The sequence below is a fragment of the Lepus europaeus genome, unplaced genomic scaffold, assembly GCF_033115175.1.
Source record: "Lepus europaeus isolate LE1 unplaced genomic scaffold, mLepTim1.pri SCAFFOLD_416, whole genome shotgun sequence".
NCBI classification, from domain to species: domain Eukaryota; kingdom Metazoa; phylum Chordata; class Mammalia; order Lagomorpha; family Leporidae; genus Lepus; species Lepus europaeus.
Window position 1 is genome coordinate 40,854 of NW_026909292.1, and position 21,308 is coordinate 62,161.

Consider the following 21,308-nt stretch of genomic DNA (forward strand, 5'->3'; position numbering starts at 1 on the left):
AGCTCCTCTTCAGGAGGGGGGACGGGTCCCTGGCAGGGGCAAGGAGGGCAGAGAGTTCCCCAGACGCCGGTCAGGGTGAGGGCTCCAGCTCCAGAACCCCCGGAAACGTGTGTGGGGGTGGCAGGGCCTGTTCCTAACACAGCAGTGCTCCACTCACCCCACCAAAGAAGAGGCAGGACTCAGTGAGCAAATCGCGTATTTAAGAAAACCACTTCCTTAAAAAAATAGCGTCTTCACATGCTGAGCTGACAGGCGAGGCCAGGGTTCCCGTATGAGAATCTGGGGCCCTGAGGTGAGAGGCCAGGCCGTGGCCGGGGCAGGCCCGTGTGTCCGCAGCCCTCACGCGGCCGGCGAGACGTGGCAGCCCCAGCTTCTGGACACGTGCGGCCGGTGGCTCCGCGGCCTCAGTCACTGTCTCCGTCCCCCTCACTGCCTTCCAGGGGGCTGGGGACCTGTGGGAGGGGAGCAGACAAGCGGTGAGAGTGAGCTGCACGCCCCCGCCCACATCAGCTTCTCCCCACCCCAGGTCTGGGTGGGTGCCCGGCCCCTCTCGCTGGCGCAGAGATGACCTGCTGTGACTGCAGACCTGACCCGGCTGTGCTGGCTCTGCTGGCGGGGACCGAGGAGAGCCCCCGTGTGCAGCACTGGCCTGCGTGGCGCGGGGTCTCAGTCACCACGCCTGACGCCTGGCAGCTCTCTCTGAAGTGACGGGAAAACTGGTTTCCCCTAGAACATAAACTCCCACACAGGGTCCAGCCCCGGCCGCCAGCACCGCCCCAGGCACCTGCCACTGGCACGTCGGTCTCTGCGCGCCAGGCCATCAGGAGCAGGTGTCCTCGCGGTATCTGGACAGTGGGAAGATCTCCCCAAGCACCAAGGATGAGGAGGGGCCTGACCCCAGGGCACAGAACTGAGAACTAACGTGGAATTTCAACGTGAGACTGCCAGCCCCTGGAACCACCTATGTTCTTCCTAAAAGTGCTGGCCTGTTCGCTGTCTGCCCCACGCCTGTGTCCCTGCCCGGCTCCAGGATCCTGCTAATGCAAACCCTGGGCGACATCAATGTTGCAAGTGACTGGGTCCTCACCCCCTCGTGGGAGGCACACCTGGGGTCACTCAGCGCCAAGTGTCGGGGTGAGCAGGAGGGGCACAGGCAGGAGAGGGGGCACAGGCAGGAGAGGGCACAGGCAGGAGAGGGCACAGGCAGGAGAGGGCACAGGCAGGAGAGGGCACAGGCAGGAGAGGGCACAGGCAGGAGAGGGCACAGGTGGGTGAGGGGGCACAGGCAGGAGAGGGCACAGGCAGGAGAGGGGGCACAGGCGGGACAGGGCACAGGCAGGAGAGGGGGCACAGGCGGGAGAGGGCACAGGCGGGTGAGGGGCACAGGCAGGAGAGGGCACAGGCGGGTGAGGGGCACAGGCAGGAGAGGGCACAGGCAGGAGAGGGGGCACAGGCGGGACAGGGCACAGGCAGGAGAGGGGGCACAGGCGGGTGAGGGGCACAGGCAGGAGAGGGCACAGGCGGGTGAGGGGCACAGGCAGGAGAGGGCACAGGCGGGTGAGGGGCACAGGCAGGAGAGGGCACAGGCGGGTGAGGGGCACAGGCAGGAGAGGGGGCACAGGCGGGTGAGGGGCACAGGCAGGAGAGGGCACAGGCAGGTGAGGGCACAGGCAGGAGAGGGCACAGGCAGGAGAGGGCACAGGCAGGAGAGGGCACAGGCAGGAGAGGGCACAGGCGGGTGAGGGGCACAGGTAGGTGAGGGGCACAGGTAGGTGAGGGGCACAGGCAGGAGAGGGCACAGGCAGGAGAGGGGGCACAGGTAGGTGAGGGGGGACAGGCAGGAGAGGGGGCACAGGTAGGTGAGGGGGGACAGGCAGGAGAGGGGGGACAGGCAGGTGAGGGGCACAGGTGGGTGAGGGGCACAGGCAGGAGAGGGCACAGGCGGGTGAGGGGCACAGGCAGGAGAGGGCACAGGCAGGTGAGGGGCACAGGCAGGAGAGGGCACAGGCAGGAGAGGGCACAGGCGGGTGAGGGGCACAGGCAGGAGAGGGCACAGGCGGGTGAGGGGCACAGGCGGGTGAGGGGCACAGGCAGGAGAGGGCACAGACAGGAGAGGGGGCACAGGTAGGTGAGGGGGGACAGGCAGGAGAGGGGGGACAGGCAGGTGAGGGGCACAGGTGGGTGAGGGGCACAGGCAGGAGAGGGCACAGGCGGGTGAGGGGCACAGGCAGGAGAGGGCACAGGCGGGTGAGGGGCACAGGCAGGAGAGGGCACAGGCAGGAGAGGGCACAGGCAGGAGAGGGCACAGGCAGGAGAGGGGCACAGGCAGGAGAGGGCACAGGCGGGTGAGGGGCACAGGCAGGAGAGGGGGCACAGGTAGGAGAGGGCACAGGCAGGAGAGGGGGCACAGGCGGGTGAGGGCACAGGCAGGAGAGGGCACAGGCGGGTGAGGGGCACAGGCAGGAGAGGGCACAGGCGGGTGAGGGCACAGGCAGGAGAGGGCACAGGCGGGTGAGGGGCACAGGCAGGTGAGGGGCACAGGCAGGAGAGGGCACAGGCAGGAGAGGGCACAGGCAGGAGAGGGCACAGGCAGGAGAGGGCACAGGCGGGTGAGGGGCACAGGTAGGTGAGGGGCACAGGCAGGAGAGGGCACAGGCGGGTGAGGGGCACAGGCAGGAGAGGGCACAGGCAGGAGAGGGCACAGGCAGGAGAGGGCACAGGCGGGTGAGGGGCACAGGCAGGAGAGGGCACAGACAGGAGAGGGCACAGGCAGGAGAGGGCACAGGCGGGTGAGGGGCACAGGCAGGAGAGGGGGCACAGGCAGGACAGGGCACAGGCGGGTGAGGGGCACAGGCGGGTGAGGGGCACAGGCAGGAGAGGGCACAGGCGGGTGAGGGGCACAGGCAGGAGAGGGCACAGGCAGGAGAGGGCACAGGCGGGTGAGGGGCACAGGCAGGAGAGGGCACAGGCAGGAGAGGGGGCACAGGCAGGAGAGGGCACAGGCAGGAGAGGGGCACAGGCGGGTGAGGGGCACAGACAGGAGAGGGCACAGGCGGGTGAGGGGCACAGGCAGGAGAGGGCACAGGCAGGAGAGGGCACAGGCAGGAGAGGGCACAGGCGGGTGAGGGGCACAGGCAGGAGAGGGCACAGGCAGGAGAGGGCACAGGCAGGAGAGGGCACAGGCGGGTGAGGGGCACAGGCAGGAGAGGGCACAGACAGGAGAGGGGGCACAGGTAGGTGAGGGGGGACAGGCAGGAGAGGGGCACAGGCAGGAGAGGGCACAGGCGGGTGAGGGGCACAGGCAGGAGAGGGCACAGGCGGGTGAGGGGCACAGGCAGGAGAGGGCACAGGCGGGTGAGGGGCACAGACAGGAGAGGGGGCACAGGCAGGAGAGGGCACAGGCAGGAGAGGGCACAGGCAGGAGAGGGGGCACAGGCAGGAGAGGGCACAGGCAGGAGAGGGGCACAGGCGGGTGAGGGGCACAGACAGGAGAGGGCACAGGCGGGTGAGGGGCACAGGCAGGAGAGGGCACAGACAGGAGAGGGGGCACAGGTAGGTGAGGGGGGACAGGCAGGAGAGGGGCACAGGCAGGAGAGGGCACAGGCGGGTGAGGGGCACAGGCAGGAGAGGGCACAGGCAGGAGAGGGCACAGGCGGGTGAGGGGCACAGGCAGGAGAGGGCACAGGCAGGAGAGGGGGCACAGGCAGGAGAGGGCACAGGCAGGAGAGGGGCACAGGCGGGTGAGGGGCACAGACAGGAGAGGGCACAGGCGGGTGAGGGGCACAGGCAGGAGAGGGCACAGGCAGGAGAGGGCACAGGCAGGAGAGGGCACAGGCGGGTGAGGGGCACAGGCAGGAGAGGGCACAGGCAGGAGAGGGCACAGGCAGGAGAGGGCACAGGCGGGTGAGGGGCACAGGCAGGAGAGGGCACAGACAGGAGAGGGGGCACAGGTAGGTGAGGGGGGACAGGCAGGAGAGGGGCACAGGCAGGAGAGGGCACAGGCGGGTGAGGGGCACAGGCAGGAGAGGGCACAGGCGGGTGAGGGGCACAGGCAGGAGAGGGCACAGGCGGGTGAGGGGCACAGGCAGGAGAGGGCACAGGCGGGTGAGGGGCACAGGCAGGAGGGGCACAGGCAGGAGAGGGGGCACAGGCAGGTGAGGGGGGACAGGCAGGAGAGGGGGGACAGGCAGGTGAGGGGCACAGGTGGGTGAGGGGCACAGGCGGGTGAGGGGCACAGACAGGAGAGGGGGCACAGGCAGGTGAGGGGCACAGACAGGAGAGGGGGCACAGGTAGGTGAGGGGGCACAGGTAGGTGAGGGGGGACAGGCAGGAGAGGGGGGACAGGCAGGTGAGGGGCACAGGCGGGTGAGGGGCACAGGCGGGTGAGGGGCACAGACAGGAGAGGGGGCACAGGTAGGTGAGGGGGGACAGACAGGAGAGGGGGGACAGGCAGGTGAGGGGCACAGGCGGGTGAGGGGCACAGGTGGGTGAGGGGGGACAGGCAGGAGAGGGGGGACAGGCAGGTGAGGGGCACAGGTGGGAGAGGGGCACAGGCGGGTGAGGGGCACAGACAGGAGAGGGGCACAGGCAGGAGAGGGGCACAGGCAGGAGAGGGGGCACAGGCAGGTGAGGGGCACAGACAGGAGAGGGGGCACAGGTAGGTGAGGGGGCACAGGTAGGTGAGGGGGCACAGACAGGGGAGGGGGCACAGGCAGGGGAGGGGGCAGAGAGAGAGGAGGGAGCACAGGCGGGTGAGGGGTCACAGGCAGGAGAGGGGAGACAGGCAGGAGAGGGGCAAAGGGGGATGAGGGGCACAGGCGGATCAGGGGCACAGACAGGAGGGGGCACAGGTAGGTGAGGGGGCACAGGCGGGGGAGGGGCACAGGTAGGTGAGGGGGCACAGGCAGGAGAGGGAGCACAGGCGGGTGAGGGGTCACAGGCAGGAGAGGGGAGACAGGCAGGAGAGGGGCAAAGGGGGGTGAGGGGCACAGACAGGAGGGGGCACAGGTAGGTGAGGGGGCACAGGCGGGGGAGGGGGCACAGGTGGATGAGGGCAGAGGTGGCTGAGGGCAGGGGCAGGAGGGGCACAGGCGGATCAGGGGCACAGACAGGAGGGGGCACAGGTAGGTGAGGGGGCACAGGCGGGGGAGGGGCACAGGTGGATGAGGGCAGAGGCGGCTGAGGGCAGGGGCAGGAGGGGCACAGGCGGGTGAGGGGCAGCCGGTGAGGGGCACAGCTTGCGGGCACTGTCCCTTCAGCGCAGTGCGCCAGCCCCGCTCCCCTGTGCCTCAGCTCATCCACTGAACGGGAGCCGCGTGCAGCGCCGGACGCAGGTGCGAGCCCACCCCCCGCTGACAGGGCCCTACCTTGGCACCCGAGCTGGCGAGGGCGGAGGCGCTGAAGTCGTGGGCGGGCAGCGTGCTCAGCCACTGGGCCATGGAGCGCTCCCCGCGCTCGGTGCTCACGATGGTGGGGAAGATGTGCTGCTCCTTGAAGGCCGCCACCTTGGCCTCCTCCTGCGCCCAGTCCAGAGGCTCGTGCAGGCCGTCGTTGCCGAAGCGCTGGTTGTACTTCTCGAAGTGCACGCGCTCCAGGACCAGGCCCAGCCCCGGCGCCTTGGGCACGTCCACCTTCTCCTGCCCCCAGCTGCGCTCCAGCACGCTCTCCGGGGCGTAGCCCTTCACGATGGCCACCACCAGGCCCACCATCTTGCGGATCTGGTGCATCATGAAGCTCTGGCCCTTCACCCTGATCACCGCGAACTCCAGGCCCTCACGCACGAAGGGCTCCTCGCAGTACATCTGCAGGATGTAGCGCCGCGCGCTGGGCTCCCGCGGGCCCTTCTGCGAGGTGAAGTTGTGGAAGCTGTGGGTGCCCTGGTAGCAGGCCAGCAGCCTGTTCACCCGCTGCAGGGTCTCGGCGCTCAGCCGGTAGCTCTCGTCCTGGGGGTCCCGGTCCTTGTGGGCAAAGGCGAAGGTGGGCAGCATGTAGAAGTACGTCCTGGCGTCACACTTGTTCTTGGAGTTGAAGCCGCCTGTGACCCTCTTCAGCCCTGGGGGGAGGGGTGGAGCGTGAACACCGCCAGAGCAGGGGCCTCTCCCCACCCCCCCAGACCCCACACCTTGGGCAGTGCACCTGAGACCTGGGCAATGCTTCACAAATCCGAACAACACAACCCACGGGCGAGGCAGGGCCCAGTGCTGGCAGAACGTGAGCCCGGGACTCTGCCTCTGGAGTTCACTCCACAGAGGCCGCACAGGCAGCAAAACACAACACCAGCCCCAGGGCAGCCACCACTGTGCCCAACACAGCCCCACTCCGAGTACAGTGGCTCCCAGGAGGGGCTCAGTGAGGGCCTGCTGGGAGGTGGAATGGAGACCTCCGGGTGGGCCCCACCGCGCCTGTCCGTGTCCACGCGGGACACTGCTGCGATGGTGAGCACGGCTACAACGGCCAGCGCCCGGGAGCTGGGACGAGGACGAGCGCCTGGCTCCGGGGCAGGCATCCGCACGGCAGCTGAGAGGCCCACGCTCCTTATCGAAGTGCCCAGGTTCAAGTCCCAGCTCGACTCCTAATTTCACATTCCTGGGAGACAGCAGGTGACGACAGTTCAAAGTATTTAGGCCCCGACTTGCCACATGGGAAACCCAGCTTGTGTTCCCAGCCCCAAGCTTAGACCCGCCCAGGTATGGCCCCGGTACGACTGCCACAGGCATTTGGGAAGTGAACCAGTGGAACAAAGATCTGTCATAGTCTGTCTCCCTGCCTTTCAAATACACTTTTTAAATTAAGTTTGTTTGTTTATTTATTTGTTTATTTTTTGACAGGCAGAGTGGATAGTGAGAGAGAGACAGAGAGACAGAGAGAAAGGTCTTCCTTTTTGCCGTTGGTTCACCCTCCAATGGCCGCCGCGGCCGGCGCACTGCAGCCGGTGCACCACGCTGATCTGAAGGCAGGAGCCAGGTGCTTATCCTGGTCTCCCATGGGGTGCAGGGCCCAAGCACCTGGGCCATCCTCCACTGCACTTCCGGGCCATAGCAGAGAGCTGGCCTGGAAGAAGGGCAACCGGGACAGAATCTGGTGCCCCGACCGGGACTAGAACCCGGTGTGCCGGCGTCGCAGGAGGTGGATTAGCCTATTGAGCCATGGCGCCGGCCTAAATTAAGTTTTTAAAATAGTTATTTACTTATTTATCTGAAGGCAGAGTTAGAGAGAGGGAGGGAGGGGGAGAGGGAGAGAGAGAGAGAGAGGGAGGGAGGGAGGGAGAGGGAGAGGGAGAAGGAGAGGGAGAGGGAGGAAGGGAGGGAGGGAGGGAGGGACGGACGGTCTTCCATCTGCTGGTTCACTCCCCACATGGCCACAATGTCCAGGGCTGAGCCAGGCTAAAGCCAGGAGCCAGGAGCTCCATCCAAGTCCCCCACATAATTGGCAGGGGTCCCACCCCCTTGGGCCATCTCCCACTGCTTCCCAGGCAGATCAGCAGGGAGCCGAATCAGAAGTGGAGCAGCCAGGATTGGAACCGGCGTCCGGACGGATGCTGATGCCGCAGGCAGTGGCTTAACCTGCTGCCCCGCAACGCCAGCCCCAAATTTAAAAACTTCTGCTATGGGCCGGCGCCGTGGCTTAACAGGCTAATCCTCCACCTTGCGGCGCCGGCACACCGGGCTCTAGTCCCAGTCGGGGAGCCGGATTCTATTCCGGCTGCCCCTCTTCCAGGCCAGCTCTCTGCTATGGCCCGGGAGTGCTTGGGGCCTGCACTCGCATGGGAGACCAGGAGAAGCACCTGGCTCCTGGCTTCGGATCAGCACGATGAGCCGGCCGCAGCGGCCATTGGAGGGTGAACCAACAGCAAAGGAAGACCTTTCTCTCTGTCTCTCTCTCTGTCCACTCTGCCTGTCAAAACAAACAAACAAACAAAACAAAAACAAAACCTCTGCTGTGAATCTCCCGAGAGCTTGCTCCATGCCTGGAGCAGGTGCAGCCACAGGGGATGAAGGTTCCGCCTCACAGGAACTCTGCCTCTGAGCTGGCTTCCTGTGGACAAGGCCTGCTGGGGCCTCGGGAGCTGCCCAGCAGCCATGGCCAGCCCGGGGGCCTGTGCTCAGCACTCAGCAGTCCTTGCTCTCACGCCACCGTCCTGTTTGTGTCGTGAGTGACTGCTGTTTCTCTACGTCGAAGACTCAACTCCACGAACACTGAAGCCCACAAGGATGCTTGGCAAATTCACTTTGCTGACCAGAACAAACCAGCTATAAAAGGCGGAGACCCCACCGGGCAACCCAGGAAGGACCATGCTCCTCCACAAAAAAACGCATTTGAAAAGGGTTAACATCGCCGGCGCCTGGCGCACTCGGGTAATCCTCCGCCTGCGGCACCGGCATCCCAGATGGGCGCCAGGTTCTGTCCTGGTTGTTCCTCTTCCAGTCCAGCTCTCTGCTGTGGCCCGGGGAGGGCAGTGGGGTTTGGCCCAAGTGCCTGGGCCCCTGCACCCGCATGGGAGACCAGGAAGAAGCACCTGGCTCCTGGCTTCAGATTGGCACAGTGCTGGCTGTAGCGGCCATCTGGGGAGTGAACCAATGGAAGGAAGACCTTTCTCTCTGTCTCTCTCTGTCTATAACTCTGTCAAATAAATTAAAAAAAAAAAAAAAAAAAAAGGTTAACACTATCAGATGCCTACGGACCAGTCACCCCCACAGGGAGCTGATGGTGTGTGCAGAGGTAAGGTGCACACCAACAGCACGGGGGGCACGGGGAAGTGCACGCCCACCACACGGCTGAGACAGCAAGGGGGTGAGAGCACGGACAGCCCAGAGACTGCCGTCCACGGGACCCACAAAGCCTAAAATACTCCCAGACAGAGGTCGCCAACCCCAGGCTTAAACCCCAAACCATCACTGAGGAGACACAGTGAGTTACAGCTCCTGACCACGGTGACGACTGGACAAGCTAACCAAAGAGGAAGGCAGGGAAGGACGAGACGGAGCAGCAGGCGGGACTCACCCAGCCACGCCAACACCACGCTAAACGTGAGGCCCGTACGACGCCGCTTAGAAGCAGAGACTCAGATATTGGGGCCGGTGCTGTGGCCTAGCAGGCTAAGCAGCATCCTACATGGCTGATGGTCTGAGTCCTGGCTGCTCCACTTCCAATCCAGCTCCCTGCTATGGCCTGAGAAAGCAACAGAAGAAGGTCCAAGTGCTTGGGTCCCTGCGCCCACGTGGGAGATGACGCCTCTGGCTCCTGGCTTTGGCCTGGTCCAACCCTGGCTCTGTGGCCAGTAGGGGAGTGAACCAGCAGATGGAAGCTCTCTGTCTTTTCCTCCTCTCTAATCTTGCCTCTCAAAAAAAATTTATTTATTTAAAGATTTATTTATTTGAAAGAGTTAGAGAGAGAGAGAGAGAGAGAGAGGTCTTCCAAACACTGGTTCATTCCCCAATTGGCCACAACGGCCAGAGCTGAGCCGATCCAAAGCCAGGACCTTCTTCTGGGTCTCCCACATGGGTGCAGGGGCCCAAGCACTTGGACCTTCTTCTACTGCTTTCCCAGGCCACAGCAGAGAGCTGGATCGGAAGTGGAGCAGCCGGGTCTCAAACTGGTGCCCATGTGGCGGCTCAACCCATGCAGCCGGCACTGCAGGCGGCGGCTTAACCTGCTATGCCACAGCACTGGCCCCCCAACATTTTTTTAAATAAAATAAAAAGGCCTAAAATTCCACTGATCCTGTCACACAAAGGAGTGACTGCCCCTATTCCAACCATGAACTTGATCTTCACAGGGAGCAGCCTGCTGTCCCCACTCCTGCAGAGGTGGGGCTATGGAGCCTACATGGTTTCACCCACAACACCACTCACCCAAAATCCGAATGTGGGACGGCAGGTGGCTGTTGATCTTCTCCAAGATGTCATCAATCAGCCACACCTTCAGTGACACGACCTGGCCAGCGGCAGACACACCCTGTAAGGAAAGCGGGTGGGGACAGGAAGGTGGGTCCCTCTGGGCCTGCCCCCCATCATGACCCCCCCCAGCCCCCTGAAGCAGAAGGCTGCTGGACGTCACGTCCCCGCACACAGCTCGTCTGCTCCTGGAAGAGCAGCGGAGTCGTGCACACGGAGCCCCAGTTCTCCACGCCCGCAGGCCTCACATGGTGGCTTCACAGCCCAGCAGAACACTCAGCTAGGAAACCCCAGTCTCCTGTGTGGATGGCAAGCCGCGTCCTACATGAGACGCAGCAGCCCACGATGGGCCAACGAGAGGAGGCAGCTTACGTGGCGGAACCTGAGCCAAGCAAGACGAGGCGCCCACCGAGCTAAAGCGGGGGTTTCCCGTGCGGAGGGGCCTGCTGGGGCACAGTTGCGTACACGGGCATTGAGCGTGCCCCTGCGGGGGAGCACACCTCACCGTGTGCCTATCACAGGGAGAGGAAAGAGACCGACTGGGTGACTTAGGACCCGGACAGAACCCCACCTGCAGAGCAGGTGTCGCCGCCCCGGGGGCCACTTAGAACCACCTGTCTTACTGGACACCAATGTCACGTGCAGGCGGACAGAGTCACAGCACATGCAGAAGGGGCCAACGTTGTGGCGCAGCAGGTTAAGCCGCTGCCTGCAATGCCAGCATCCCACATGAGTGCCAGCTCGAGTCCCGGCTGCTCCGCTTCCGATTCAACTCCCTGCTAATGTGCCTGGGAGAGCAGCGGAAGACGGCCCAAGCACTCGAGTCCTGCATCCAGGTGAGAGACCCAGAAGAAGCTCCTGGCTTTGGCCGGGCCTAGCCCTAGCCTTTGCAGCCATTTGGGGAGCGAACTAGCAGATGGAAGATCTTTGTTTCTCCTTTTCTCGCTCTGTAACTCTGCATGCAAATAAATAAATCTAAAAACAACAACAACAACAACAAAAAGACCAGAAGACACACACTGAGAGGCGGCGCAGGTCCCAGGCCTGCTGCTGCACCTGCCCCTCCCCACTCCTGTCCTGTGGCTCAGTCTCAGAAGCAGGCACTTGATGTGGAGAGACGCTCACTGCACACGCACTGCCACGCAGGCTGTGACCAGTCCAGGGCAGACGTGTGACCAAGACACAGGCTTACACAGCCAGCATGGCTCTGAGTCCGTGTGGCAGGGCCCAAGTACATGCACACACAGGAAGAAGGCAGGACATGGCTCATTAATAAATTTCTTTTTTGAAAGGATTTACTTTATTTATCTGGAAGACAGAGAGATGGATAGAAAGAGAGATCTTTCCTCCACTGGTTCACTCCCCAAATGGCCACAACAGCCGGGGCTGGGCTAAGCTGAAGCCAGGAGCCAGGAGCTCCATCTGGGCCTCCCACCTGGGTGCAAAGGCCCCAAGCACTCGGGCCATCCTCCACTGCCCCCCGAGGTGCGTGAGCAGGAAGCCGGCTGGAAGCGGAGCAGCCGGGACAGGAAGCAGCGCTCACACAGATGCTGGCACTGCAGGTGCCGGCCCCCATTTAAAGATGTTCACACTGACCGCGGGCTACAACGATGTCATCCTGCATACACGGGTTAATTAAAGTGGATCACAAAGACCACTTTCACCCACTGGAGAACCACAGCATGGGCCCCCTCTGCAGCCACATGGCCCCATGTCCACCAGCCGGCCTGTGCTGGCCACTGGGCCCCACAAAGGGAAGAGGCGACAGAGAAGGCGGAACCGACAGGACGCAGTCTTGCCAGCAGTGGGCCCCTGGATCCAGCCACACCTGGGCTGACAGCGCTCCCAGGTGTCGCGGCCTCACAAGGCAGACATCCCAGTCTGCTCTCCCTGCGAGTGCTCACAGAGCCGCTCGGCGGGCGGCTGCCGCCTACCTTGTCCGTGCGGGCGCAGCGCTGGAAGGACATCTTCCTCATGTCTTCACCGTGGTTCTCGGGGATGCAACCCGAGCGGACGAGGGCGGACACCAGGTCATCTTCGATGGTCTTGAACTGAGAGGACCCCACGTTCCTCTGCAAAGCCAGCAAGGCAGGTGGTCAGCACCCAGCTCCTGCCCCCAGGCCTGAGCCACCCAGGGCAGGTGGTCAGCACCCAGCTCCTGCCCCAGGCCTGAGCCACCCAGGGCAGGTGGTCAGCACCCGGCTCCTGCCCCCGGGCCTGAGCCACCCAGGGCAGGTGGTCAGCACCCAGCTCCTGCCCCAGGCCTGAGCCACCCAGGGCAGGTGGTCAGCACCCAGCTCCTGCCCCCGGGCCTGAGCCACCCAGGGCAGGTGGTCAGCACCCAGCTCCTGCCCCAGGCCTGAGCCACCCAGGGCAGGTGGTCAGCGCCCAGCTCCTGTCCCAGGCCTGAGCCACCCAGGGCAGGTGGTCAGCGCCCAGCTCCTGCCCCCGGGCCTGAGCCACCCAGGGCAGGTGGTCAGCACCCGGCTCCTGCCCCCGGGCCTGAGCCACCCAGGGCAGGTGGTCAGCGCCCGGCTCCTGCCCCCGGGCCTGAGCCACCCACGGCAGGTGGTCAGCGCCCGGCTCCTGCCCCCAGGCCTGAGCCACCCAGGGCAGGTGGTCAGCACCCGGCTCCTGCCCCCAGGCCTGAGCCACCCAGGGCAGGTGGTCAGCACCCGGCTCCTGCCCCCAGGCCTGAGCCACCCAGGGCAGGTGGTCAGCACCCAGCTCCTGCCCCAGGCCTGAGCCACCCAGGGCAGGTGGTCAGCGCCCAGCTCCTGTCCCAGGCCTGAGCCACCCAGGGCAGGTGGTCAGCGCCCAGCTCCTGCCCCCGGGCCTGAGCCACCCAGGGCAGGTGGTCAGCGCCCGGCTCCTGCCCCCGGGCCTGAGCCACCCAGGGCAGGTGGTCAGCGCCCGGCTCCTGCCCCCGGGCCTGAGCCACCCACGGCAGGTGGTCAGCGCCCGGCTCCTGCCCCCGGGCCTGAGCCACCCACGGCAGGTGGTCAGCGCCCGGCTCCTGCCCCCGGGCCTGAGCCACCCAGGGCAGGTGGTCAGCACCCGGCTCCTGCCCCCAGGCCTGAGCCACCCAGGGCAGGTGGTCAGCACCCGGCTCCTGTCCCCAGGCCTGAGCCACCCAGGGCAGGTGGTCAGCACCCGGCTCCTGTCCCCAGGCCTGAGCCACCCAGGGCAGGCCACGTGCAGCACACACACACCCAGCTGCAGGACGACGCCTCCCGCAGCACAGGGGCCCCGCACCACCGACCCTGCCAGGCAACGCGGCCAGCGCAGGGCTGGGCTCTTCCTAAGCCCTGCGGTCAGCTGAGCAGCCCGGCACACCTCCTGGGAGAAGGCACACCTGGCACCACCTCTGATGCCTCTCAGCCTGCCCCGTGAATCCACTGACTGCCACTGCCCGCTGGTCCCTCACACAGCCACGTCCAAGCTCAGAAACCCTGTGAGCACGTCAAGACTGAGCTCGGCCAGGAAGTCCCACCCGAAGTCTACCCCACGGTACCCACGCCCTCCTGCGCACGGCTCAGATCCGAGTGTTGGCCAACGGGGTGACAGCCCTTCCCGCGACCCTGTGGGCAGCCAATCTGCACCCGTCTCCCTCCCACAGCAGGCAGGAGCTGGCGGGGCAGAGCCTTACACGACCAAAGTCTCATAAAACAACACATTTACCTGCTCCTACCAAAGGCGAGGTTGATCTGTTTCCAACCCACAGCGGTCAGGAAACTGAACAGAACCCACAGCGTCGCATCACGAACGCCATTCGGAGGAAATGCCTAACCACTGGTCCGGTGAGCGCTGCTCTCCTCGTCACCCTCCATTCACAGCCACTTACGTTTCATTGGAAACACAGAGGGAGGGACAGATGGACAGAGACCGATCTTCCATTACTGCCCCCACAGCCAGGGCTGGGCCAGGCCGAGGTAGAGCCAGGAGCTCCATCCGGGTCTCCCACGAGTGGCCGTTAACCCACGTCCCTGAGCCGTCCGTCACCTACTGCGTCCGAGGTGCACAAGAGCAGGGAGCCGGAACGGGAAGCAGAGCTCTGTGCGGGACAGGAAGTGCCTGCTTCCTCCCGCTCACCTGCCTGGGGGCTCTGCACGAGCAGCGGCGTTCTTCCTGTGGCCACAGTGAAAGAATCCTAAAGACTCACAAGCCACGTCCGAGCCGCAGAACTGGGCACGGAGAAAGTCTGGGTCCCTACACCTTCTACCGCTCAGAAAAGGGCTGGCCAGAACATTCTCAGAGGGTGTGCCTGCCTCCAGACCTCACACCTGCGACTTGAATGCTACACTGTCACCGTAAGTAGCTCCTCACCTCCCTACGGTCCACCTCACACCTGCTGAGCAGAGGGGAAACTGAGGCAGAGTGCGACCGGACCCTCCCGCAGAACCACGTCCACCATAGATGACCTGGACACCATCCGGCACGGGGTCTCACCAGAGCAGGGCGGTCAAGGCTGCTCGGAGACGCGTGCAACTCCTGCTCGGGGCAGGAACACACGTGCTCACGGTTAACATGCCGAAAACGATGCCCACGTCCCACGCTGGACTCCAGCTTCCTGCGGCCGCACACCCTGGGAGGCAGCACCGATGGCTCAGATACTCGGGTCCCTGCCCCTCCGCAGGGGACGTGTACTGAGTCCCTGGCTCCTGGCTTCAGGCTGATCCAGCCCCAGCCTTTGCAGGCATTTTGGGAGTGAATCAGCAGATGGCTGCTCTCTCCCTCTGCCTAACAACAAGCCTCCTGCTTGGTCGGGCCTACGTGACAACTGGGTTAAGACACAGCCGGCCAGGCCCCACCTGCAGGTCCTGGGATAGCCGGGCCCCACCTCCAGGCCCCGAGCCGGCTGGGCCCCCACCTGCAGGCCCCAGGTCCCCACCTGCAGGCCCCGGGCCCCCATCTGCAAGCCCCGAGCTGGCCGGGCCCCCACCTGCAGGCCCCGGGCCCCCACCTGCAGACCCTGAGCCGGCCGGGCCCCCCCTGCAGGCCACAGGCCCCCACCTGCAGACCCCGAGCCGGCCGGGCCCCCACCTGCAGGCCCCGAGCCGGCCGGCCCCCACCTGCAGGTCTCGGGCCCCCATCTGCAGACCCCGAGCCGGCCGGCCCCCACCTGCAGGTCTCGGGAAAGCCGGGCCCCATCTGCAGGCCCCAGGCCCCCACCTGCAGGCCCCGAGCCGGCCGGCCCCCACCCGCAGGTCCCGGGATAGCCGGGCCCCATCTGCAGGCCCCGGGCCCCCACCTGCATGCCCCGAGCCGGCCGGCCCCCACCTGCAGGTCCCGGGATAACCGGGCCCCATCTGCAGGCCCCGGGCCCCCACCTGCAGGCCCCGAGCCGGCCGGCCCCCACCTGCAGGTCCCGGGATAGCCGGGCCCCATCTGCAGGCCCCGGACCCCCACCTGCAGGCCCCGAGCCGGCCGGCCCCCACCTGCAGGTCCCGGGATAGCCGGGCCCCATCTGCAGGCCCCGGGCCCCCACCTGCAGACCCCGAGCCGGCCGGCCCCCACCTGCAGGTCTCGGGATAGCCGGGCCCTATCTGCAGGCCCCAGGCCCCCACCTGCGGGCCCCGAGCCGGCCGGCCCCCACCTGCAGGTCTCGGGATAGCCGGGCCCCACCTGCAGGCCCCGGGATAGCCGGGCCCCATCTGCAGGCCCCGGGCCCCCACCTGCAGGCCCCGGGCCCCCGGCCCCCACCTGCATGCCATGGTAGCCCTTCCCCGAATAGGCCAGCAGCAGCACGATCTTCCTCTTGGGCAGCTTCCGGGGCGGCGCGCCGTCCTCGCCGCTCCTCAGCTTCTTCGCCGGGGGCTCCGCGTCCTCCCAGAGCCGCGCGCCCGGCCGCCCGGCCCGGGCCTTCCCCTCCTCCGGCCGGGGCGCCACGCCGGCGGCCGAGGGCGCCCCCAGGTTGCCGGCCATGGGGGTCGAGCTGCGGAGAAGGGCGGCGTGAGCTGGCGCTGCGGCCCCGCGCGCCCCCGCACGAGGCTCCCCGCGGGTCGCGGCCGCGGTCATTACCCGAGCGCGCGTCCGCGGCGCGGGGTCTGCAGGCCCCGGGCCGCCCGCAGCAGCGCCCCGGCCGCCCGCAGCAGCGCGCCGGGCCCCCCCATAGCCGGTCCCGCGTCCGGCCGCGGCGCCCGCCCCCCGCCGGCTCCCCCAGCGGCCGGAGAGACCCCGGCCCGCGCCGGCCCCACAGGAAGCCCCTGACGCACTCACGTGCCGCGGACCGAGCCGAGCCCACACCACGTGGTCGAGCGCCGACGCGGCCGGGGGCGGACGGCGGCCGGGGGCGGACACGAGGCCTCGCGGGGGGCGTGGCGTGGGCGGGGCCTGGCGCTGCGCTCGCGTCCGGGAAGCCGAGGCTGGGGTGGGGGGGACCCCGGAGCGGGACCCGGGTTCGCCGCGCGCGGGCCCTGGAACTGGCGCCTGGACTCCCCCGCCCCAGGCAAGCCCCGCGTGTCCGCTGGCCACTGCAGGACCGAAAGGGCCGCGCTGGAGCGTCCCCAGGACCCTGCGCCCGCGTCTGAGCGCCGCGCACGCGCCGCCGGCCGTGTTCCCGAAAGCTGGAGGACTGGATTCTGGATGATTGCGCCCGAACTTCCTTTCCACCCCCTGTCCTTTTCTTATCGATTTAATGCTCCCTTTTAAAACATTTGTTCATTTATTTGAAAGAATTACAGACAGGCAGAGGCAGAGAGAGAGGTCTTCCATCCACTGGTTCACTCTCCAGACGGCTGCACGGATCCGAAGCCAGGAGCCAGGAGCCTCTTCCGGGTCTCCCAAGTGGGTGCAGGGGCCCAAGGACCTGGGTCTTCATCTGCTGCTTTCCCAGGCCATAGCAGAGAGCTGGATCCGAAGGGGAGCAGCCGGGACTTGAACCTGCACCCATATGGAATGCCAGCACTGCAGGCGGCGGCTTTACACGCTATGCCACAGCGCAGGATCCAATGCCCTTTAAAAATATGTATATATTTGAAAGGCAGAGTGACAGAAGGAGGAAGAGAAAGCGATTTTCTGGTTCACTCCCCAGATGGCTATAACGCCTGGGGCTGGGGCTGGGCCAGGCTGAAGCCAGGGTCCAGGAACTCCATTTCTGTCTCTTGGTTGGCAGTGGCCCAAGTAGTGCTTTCCCAGGCACACTGGCAGGGAGCTGGACCAGACGTGGAGCACGGGGACTGGAACCAGCGCTCTCATGGGATGCAGCGTAGCCTGCTGCACCATGACACCGGCCCCTTTAATTCCATTTTCTGCAATTTTTTTTTTTTTTTTTGAGAGAACACTAGAGTACAACTCACTGCTGACTCCCCGACTCCCCAGATGCCTGTAATGGCCAAGGCTGGGTCAGATTGAAGCCAGGAACCAGAAATCCAGTCCAGGTCTCCCATGTGCGTGACAGGGACCCAACCACAGGAACCATCACCGCTGCCTCCCAGGATCTGCATTGGCAGGGAGCCGGAGTCAGGAGCCAGGCAGGAGGGCGTGGGGCACAGTGTCTCAACCGCTAGGGTAAATGTGGGCGGCCTCCAGGAACCTTTCCAAGCCCCTCGTGTCCTCACTCTGCCGGGGAGACAGGACACAACAAGCCTATGAAGGCAGGAACGCACCATCAGCTACCGAACGCTGTGTGCAGTGGCTGCTGCCATCTGTGCTCAGGGAGCGACGCCAGCACGGAGCCCACGTGGCGCAGGACTTCACTCAGGGGCAGCCCCTCGAGACACAGAGTGCTAGTGGGGGTTGGAGGGTGGAAAATACAGGGTCGTAGGTCTTTCCCTTGATGAAGGCGTCCTGTGATCGGGGCGGTCACTTGGCCGTGTGGGACGCCCACATCCCATATCCCAGTGCGTGGATTCAAGTCTGGGTCCACGTTTTGCTAATGCAGACCCTGGGAGGCCACCAGCTGAGTTCCAGGCTCCTAACTTGTGCCCAGACCAGCCCTGGCATGCGGGGAGTGAACCAGTAGACAGGAGCTTTTTCTTTGTATCTCTGCCTCTCAAGTCAATAAGTGAAAACTTCAAAATGTATGTTATGGAGCTGACTTTGTGGTTCAGTGGGTGAAGCCACTGCTTGTGTTGTCTGCCTCCCACATCAGAGTGCTAGTTCGAGTCCCAGCTGCCCCACTTCCGATCCAGCTCCCTGCCAATGCGCCTGGGAAAGCAGCAGTCGACCACCCAGGTACGTGGGCCCCTGCACCCGTTTTTTGAGACCAGGATGGAGTTCCTGCCTTCTGCCTCCAGTCTGATCCAGGTCTGGCTATTGAGGCCATTTGGGAAATGAACTACTGCACGGGAAATCTCGTGTTCTTGTTCTCTCTGCCTTTCAAATGAATACATTTTTGTATATTTTATACTCACCAGTACTATTGGCTGCATGTCTGTGAATACACTAAATGTGATGAACTTCACACTTTATTTTTTATTTATTTATTTTGACAGGCAGAGTGGATAGTGAGAGAGAGAAAGGTCTTCCTTTTGCCGTTGGTTCACCCTCCAATGGCCACTGCGGCCGGCGCATCTCACTGATCCGAAGCCAGGAGCCAGGTGCTTCTCCTGGTCTCCCATGCAGATGCAGGGCCCAAGGACTTAAGCCATCCTCCACTGCCTTCCCGGGCCATAGCAGAGAGCTGGCCTGGAAGAGGGGCAACTGGGATAGAATCCGGCACCCTGACCAGGACTAGAACTCGGTGTGCCAGCGCTGCAAGGCAGAGGATTAGCCTGTTAAGCCACGGCGCCGGCCACTTTATTTTAACATTTATTTGAAAGGCAGAGTTACAGAAAGAGAGAGGGCAAGATCTTCCATCTGCTGGTTCACTCCCCAAATGGCTGCAACAGGCAGGCCAAAGCCAGGAGCCAATCCAAGTCTCCCACATAGCTGCAGGGGCCCAAGCACTTGGGCCGTCCTCTGCTACATTCCCAGGCACAGGAGCAGGAAGCTGAACCAGAAGTGGAGCGGCCGGGACTTGAACTGGCGCCCACATGGATGCTGGTGCTGCAGATGGTGCCACAACACAGCCTTGGAGAGCACACTTTAAACAGACCCCGAAGGGAGCAGTTAGGGGAGCTGCAGCTTCTGGGTGGTGGTGGTAGGGGGAGCCTCTCATGTGCAGTGAGCAGTGGAGAAGCCCCTGTTAAAACGCTGAGTCCCGCTGGGCCCATCCTGACAAAGGCAGTCACAGCAGGAGGGTGCGCATGCGCAGACACCTGGGGCTCCAGGACAGGCGGCAACAGGAGCGGGCATCTGGCCCCCATCCCAAGTCTAGACTCGCCGCTCAGGCTCCACTTCATGGTCCCCACGGACACAGGTGGGCTCCCATCGCACATCCCAGGGGACCCTGTTGTCAAGACTGGAGTGAGGCCAAGGAGGCAGCACGCAGGCCAAGTGCCAGGTGCACGGGGGACCGCGGAGCTCCTGGCCTTGCTGACCCACGGGCCCCGGCTGAAGCCCTGATGAAAAGCTGAGATCTGAGGCTGTCCACCTCGTTCTGTAGAGGCCATACCTCCGAGGCCGCCAGCAGCACTGCTTCTGGAATCCTAAGTCCCACTGTGGAGCTAGGGCAAGGTGTGGACAGGCCCGGCTCCTAACGCACTCCAGAGGAGCACACAGGCAAGCCTCGGCCTCCGTCCTGTCACGTCCTCTCTGCCTGGGACCACCTGTCGTCCTGTTTCCCTCCGAAGGCTCGGGCAGTCCCGGTCACCCCACGGGAGGCCCTGACCTAACCAGCTCTGCCTGCAGGGGGCATTCACAGGCCCCAGGGAGCCCCAGCCCCGCTACCCATGAGCTTGAATCTGGGGAGTGAGCCATGAGTGGGCAGGGCCAAGGGTCTGCAGTTAGAAAACCACAGGACACCGGCTGACGGGAGAAAGAGGTAGAGGAAGGTCAGAGGAGTTCGAGGCCACGGGTAAGACTTGGCTCTGATGGTGTGGGACGGGGGCCAGGTGGCCATAGCAGTGGAAGCACAGCTGGTCTCTGCCAGGTCCTAGGAGGGAGGGGGCAACAGCAGGGCCCCTCAGAGGCCCCTGCACGTAGGGTGGGAACCCCCAGGACCCCTCCCCACAGAGGTTCTCTCTAGGGAGTCCCTTTCCTGCTTGTCTCTGTGGCTCTGGATCCCTGGCACTATAAGCCCCAAAGGGCAGTGCCCAGGCTGGCCAGTCAGAGGAGGCAGGGACACTCACTGCGGGACCAGGGCTCTGTGGAAGGGGCGGCAGTGTCCACCTCAGCCACCCCTCTGAGCCAGATTCCATGGTGCCAGGACAGAACACCAGGCCAGGTGGGGCCAGTCCCAGCCTGAACAGAGGAGCCCCAGGACAAGGGCGTGTGCCCTGCTCCCTGTCAGGGCTGGGCTGGGCCCCGACAGGTGATGAGGGCCAGGCAGCGGGAACACGAGCTCGGCTCCCCGGAGACTGACCAGGCCATCGGCGTGACCACTCCTGCACTTCTCCATTCTACAGGGCACACTGAGGCCCGTGCGGCCTGGGGCTGGGGCCTCAGGGGCCTGGCCTGCTGCCTGAGCCCCTCCACGAGCCCGCAACGTGCTGGCGAGGTTGGCCGAGGGAGGGCCCACCTCTCACCACGTGGTGCTGCCCCCGGGCGGTGAGGGGAGGTTCAGCAGCTTCCCCACTGCCCAGACCTGAAGCACCGCCTCCGGCAGGTGAGTGGATGAACGTTGAGACCAGAACATCGCTCAGCACAAACCAGGACCGAGTTCTCAGCCGGGAAGGCGCAGGGGACCCGAGACGCCAGCCAGCGGGCACGGGACCACCGTGGATAGGCAGTGTGCTGCACCGCACCACCCTGCGGCTTCCGGGCAGACACACCCCGGAGACGGAGCGAGCGAGGTGGTCTTCACCTGTCCAAACCCACACGAGGGCCAAGACCCTTGGTGACAGGAAGCATCAGCGCTGGCCACACTCTGCAGTGTGCACAGGGGGCCTCCCCCAGAGCCTCAAACTGAAGCAGGGCTGCCCCCCGCGGTCTCCAGGGCTTGCTCTGTAGCCGGCCGCTCCTGCTCGGGCCCAGGGTCCCCACCTTCCACCGCCTGCCAGCACCACCGGCTCTCCGGCGGCTTCAGTGCCGACGCTGCGCTGGCCTTTCTGGCAAGCTGGCGAGAACAAACTCAACAAACAACAGGCAAACCCAGCGAAAACAGGCTGGGGACTTGGACAACCCTCCCAAGACAGCCACCAGCAGGGAGCTCCCTGCCGCTGTGGGAGTGAAGCTCGGTGCTGCCCGTAACTGCGGCAGCCCCGGGGGACCCTCTGCGGCCCCGGGCCCTCCGTGGGCACCCGCCCTGGGGCTTGCCCCCAGAGCTGGGTCCTCCTGACACAGGCGTGAGGCCCCGGCTCCCGCTCTTCGGCTGGAGGAACCGTGCGCCCCGCAGACGCCTCATCTGAGGAGCGAAGTGACCTTCCGTGACAG

At 64.9% G+C, this 21,308-nt stretch overlaps 1 protein-coding gene across 1 annotated transcript; it reads right to left on the minus strand.

The window, feature by feature from the left end:
- Positions 1-160: 160 nt before the first annotated feature.
- On the minus strand, positions 161-15,828 carry LOC133755377 (pseudouridylate synthase 1 homolog). The gene is made up of 5 exons (XM_062185489.1): positions 15,597-15,828; positions 11,828-11,965; positions 9,852-9,954; positions 5,367-6,052; positions 161-452 (listed from the first exon to the last, which is right to left on the minus strand). The coding sequence occupies exons 1-5, from the start codon at positions 15,816-15,818 to the stop codon at positions 405-407; spliced, it is 1,197 nt and encodes a 398-aa protein (XP_062041473.1). The 5' UTR covers positions 15,819-15,828; the 3' UTR covers positions 161-404.
- Between the last annotated feature and the right edge of the window lie 5,480 nt (positions 15,829-21,308).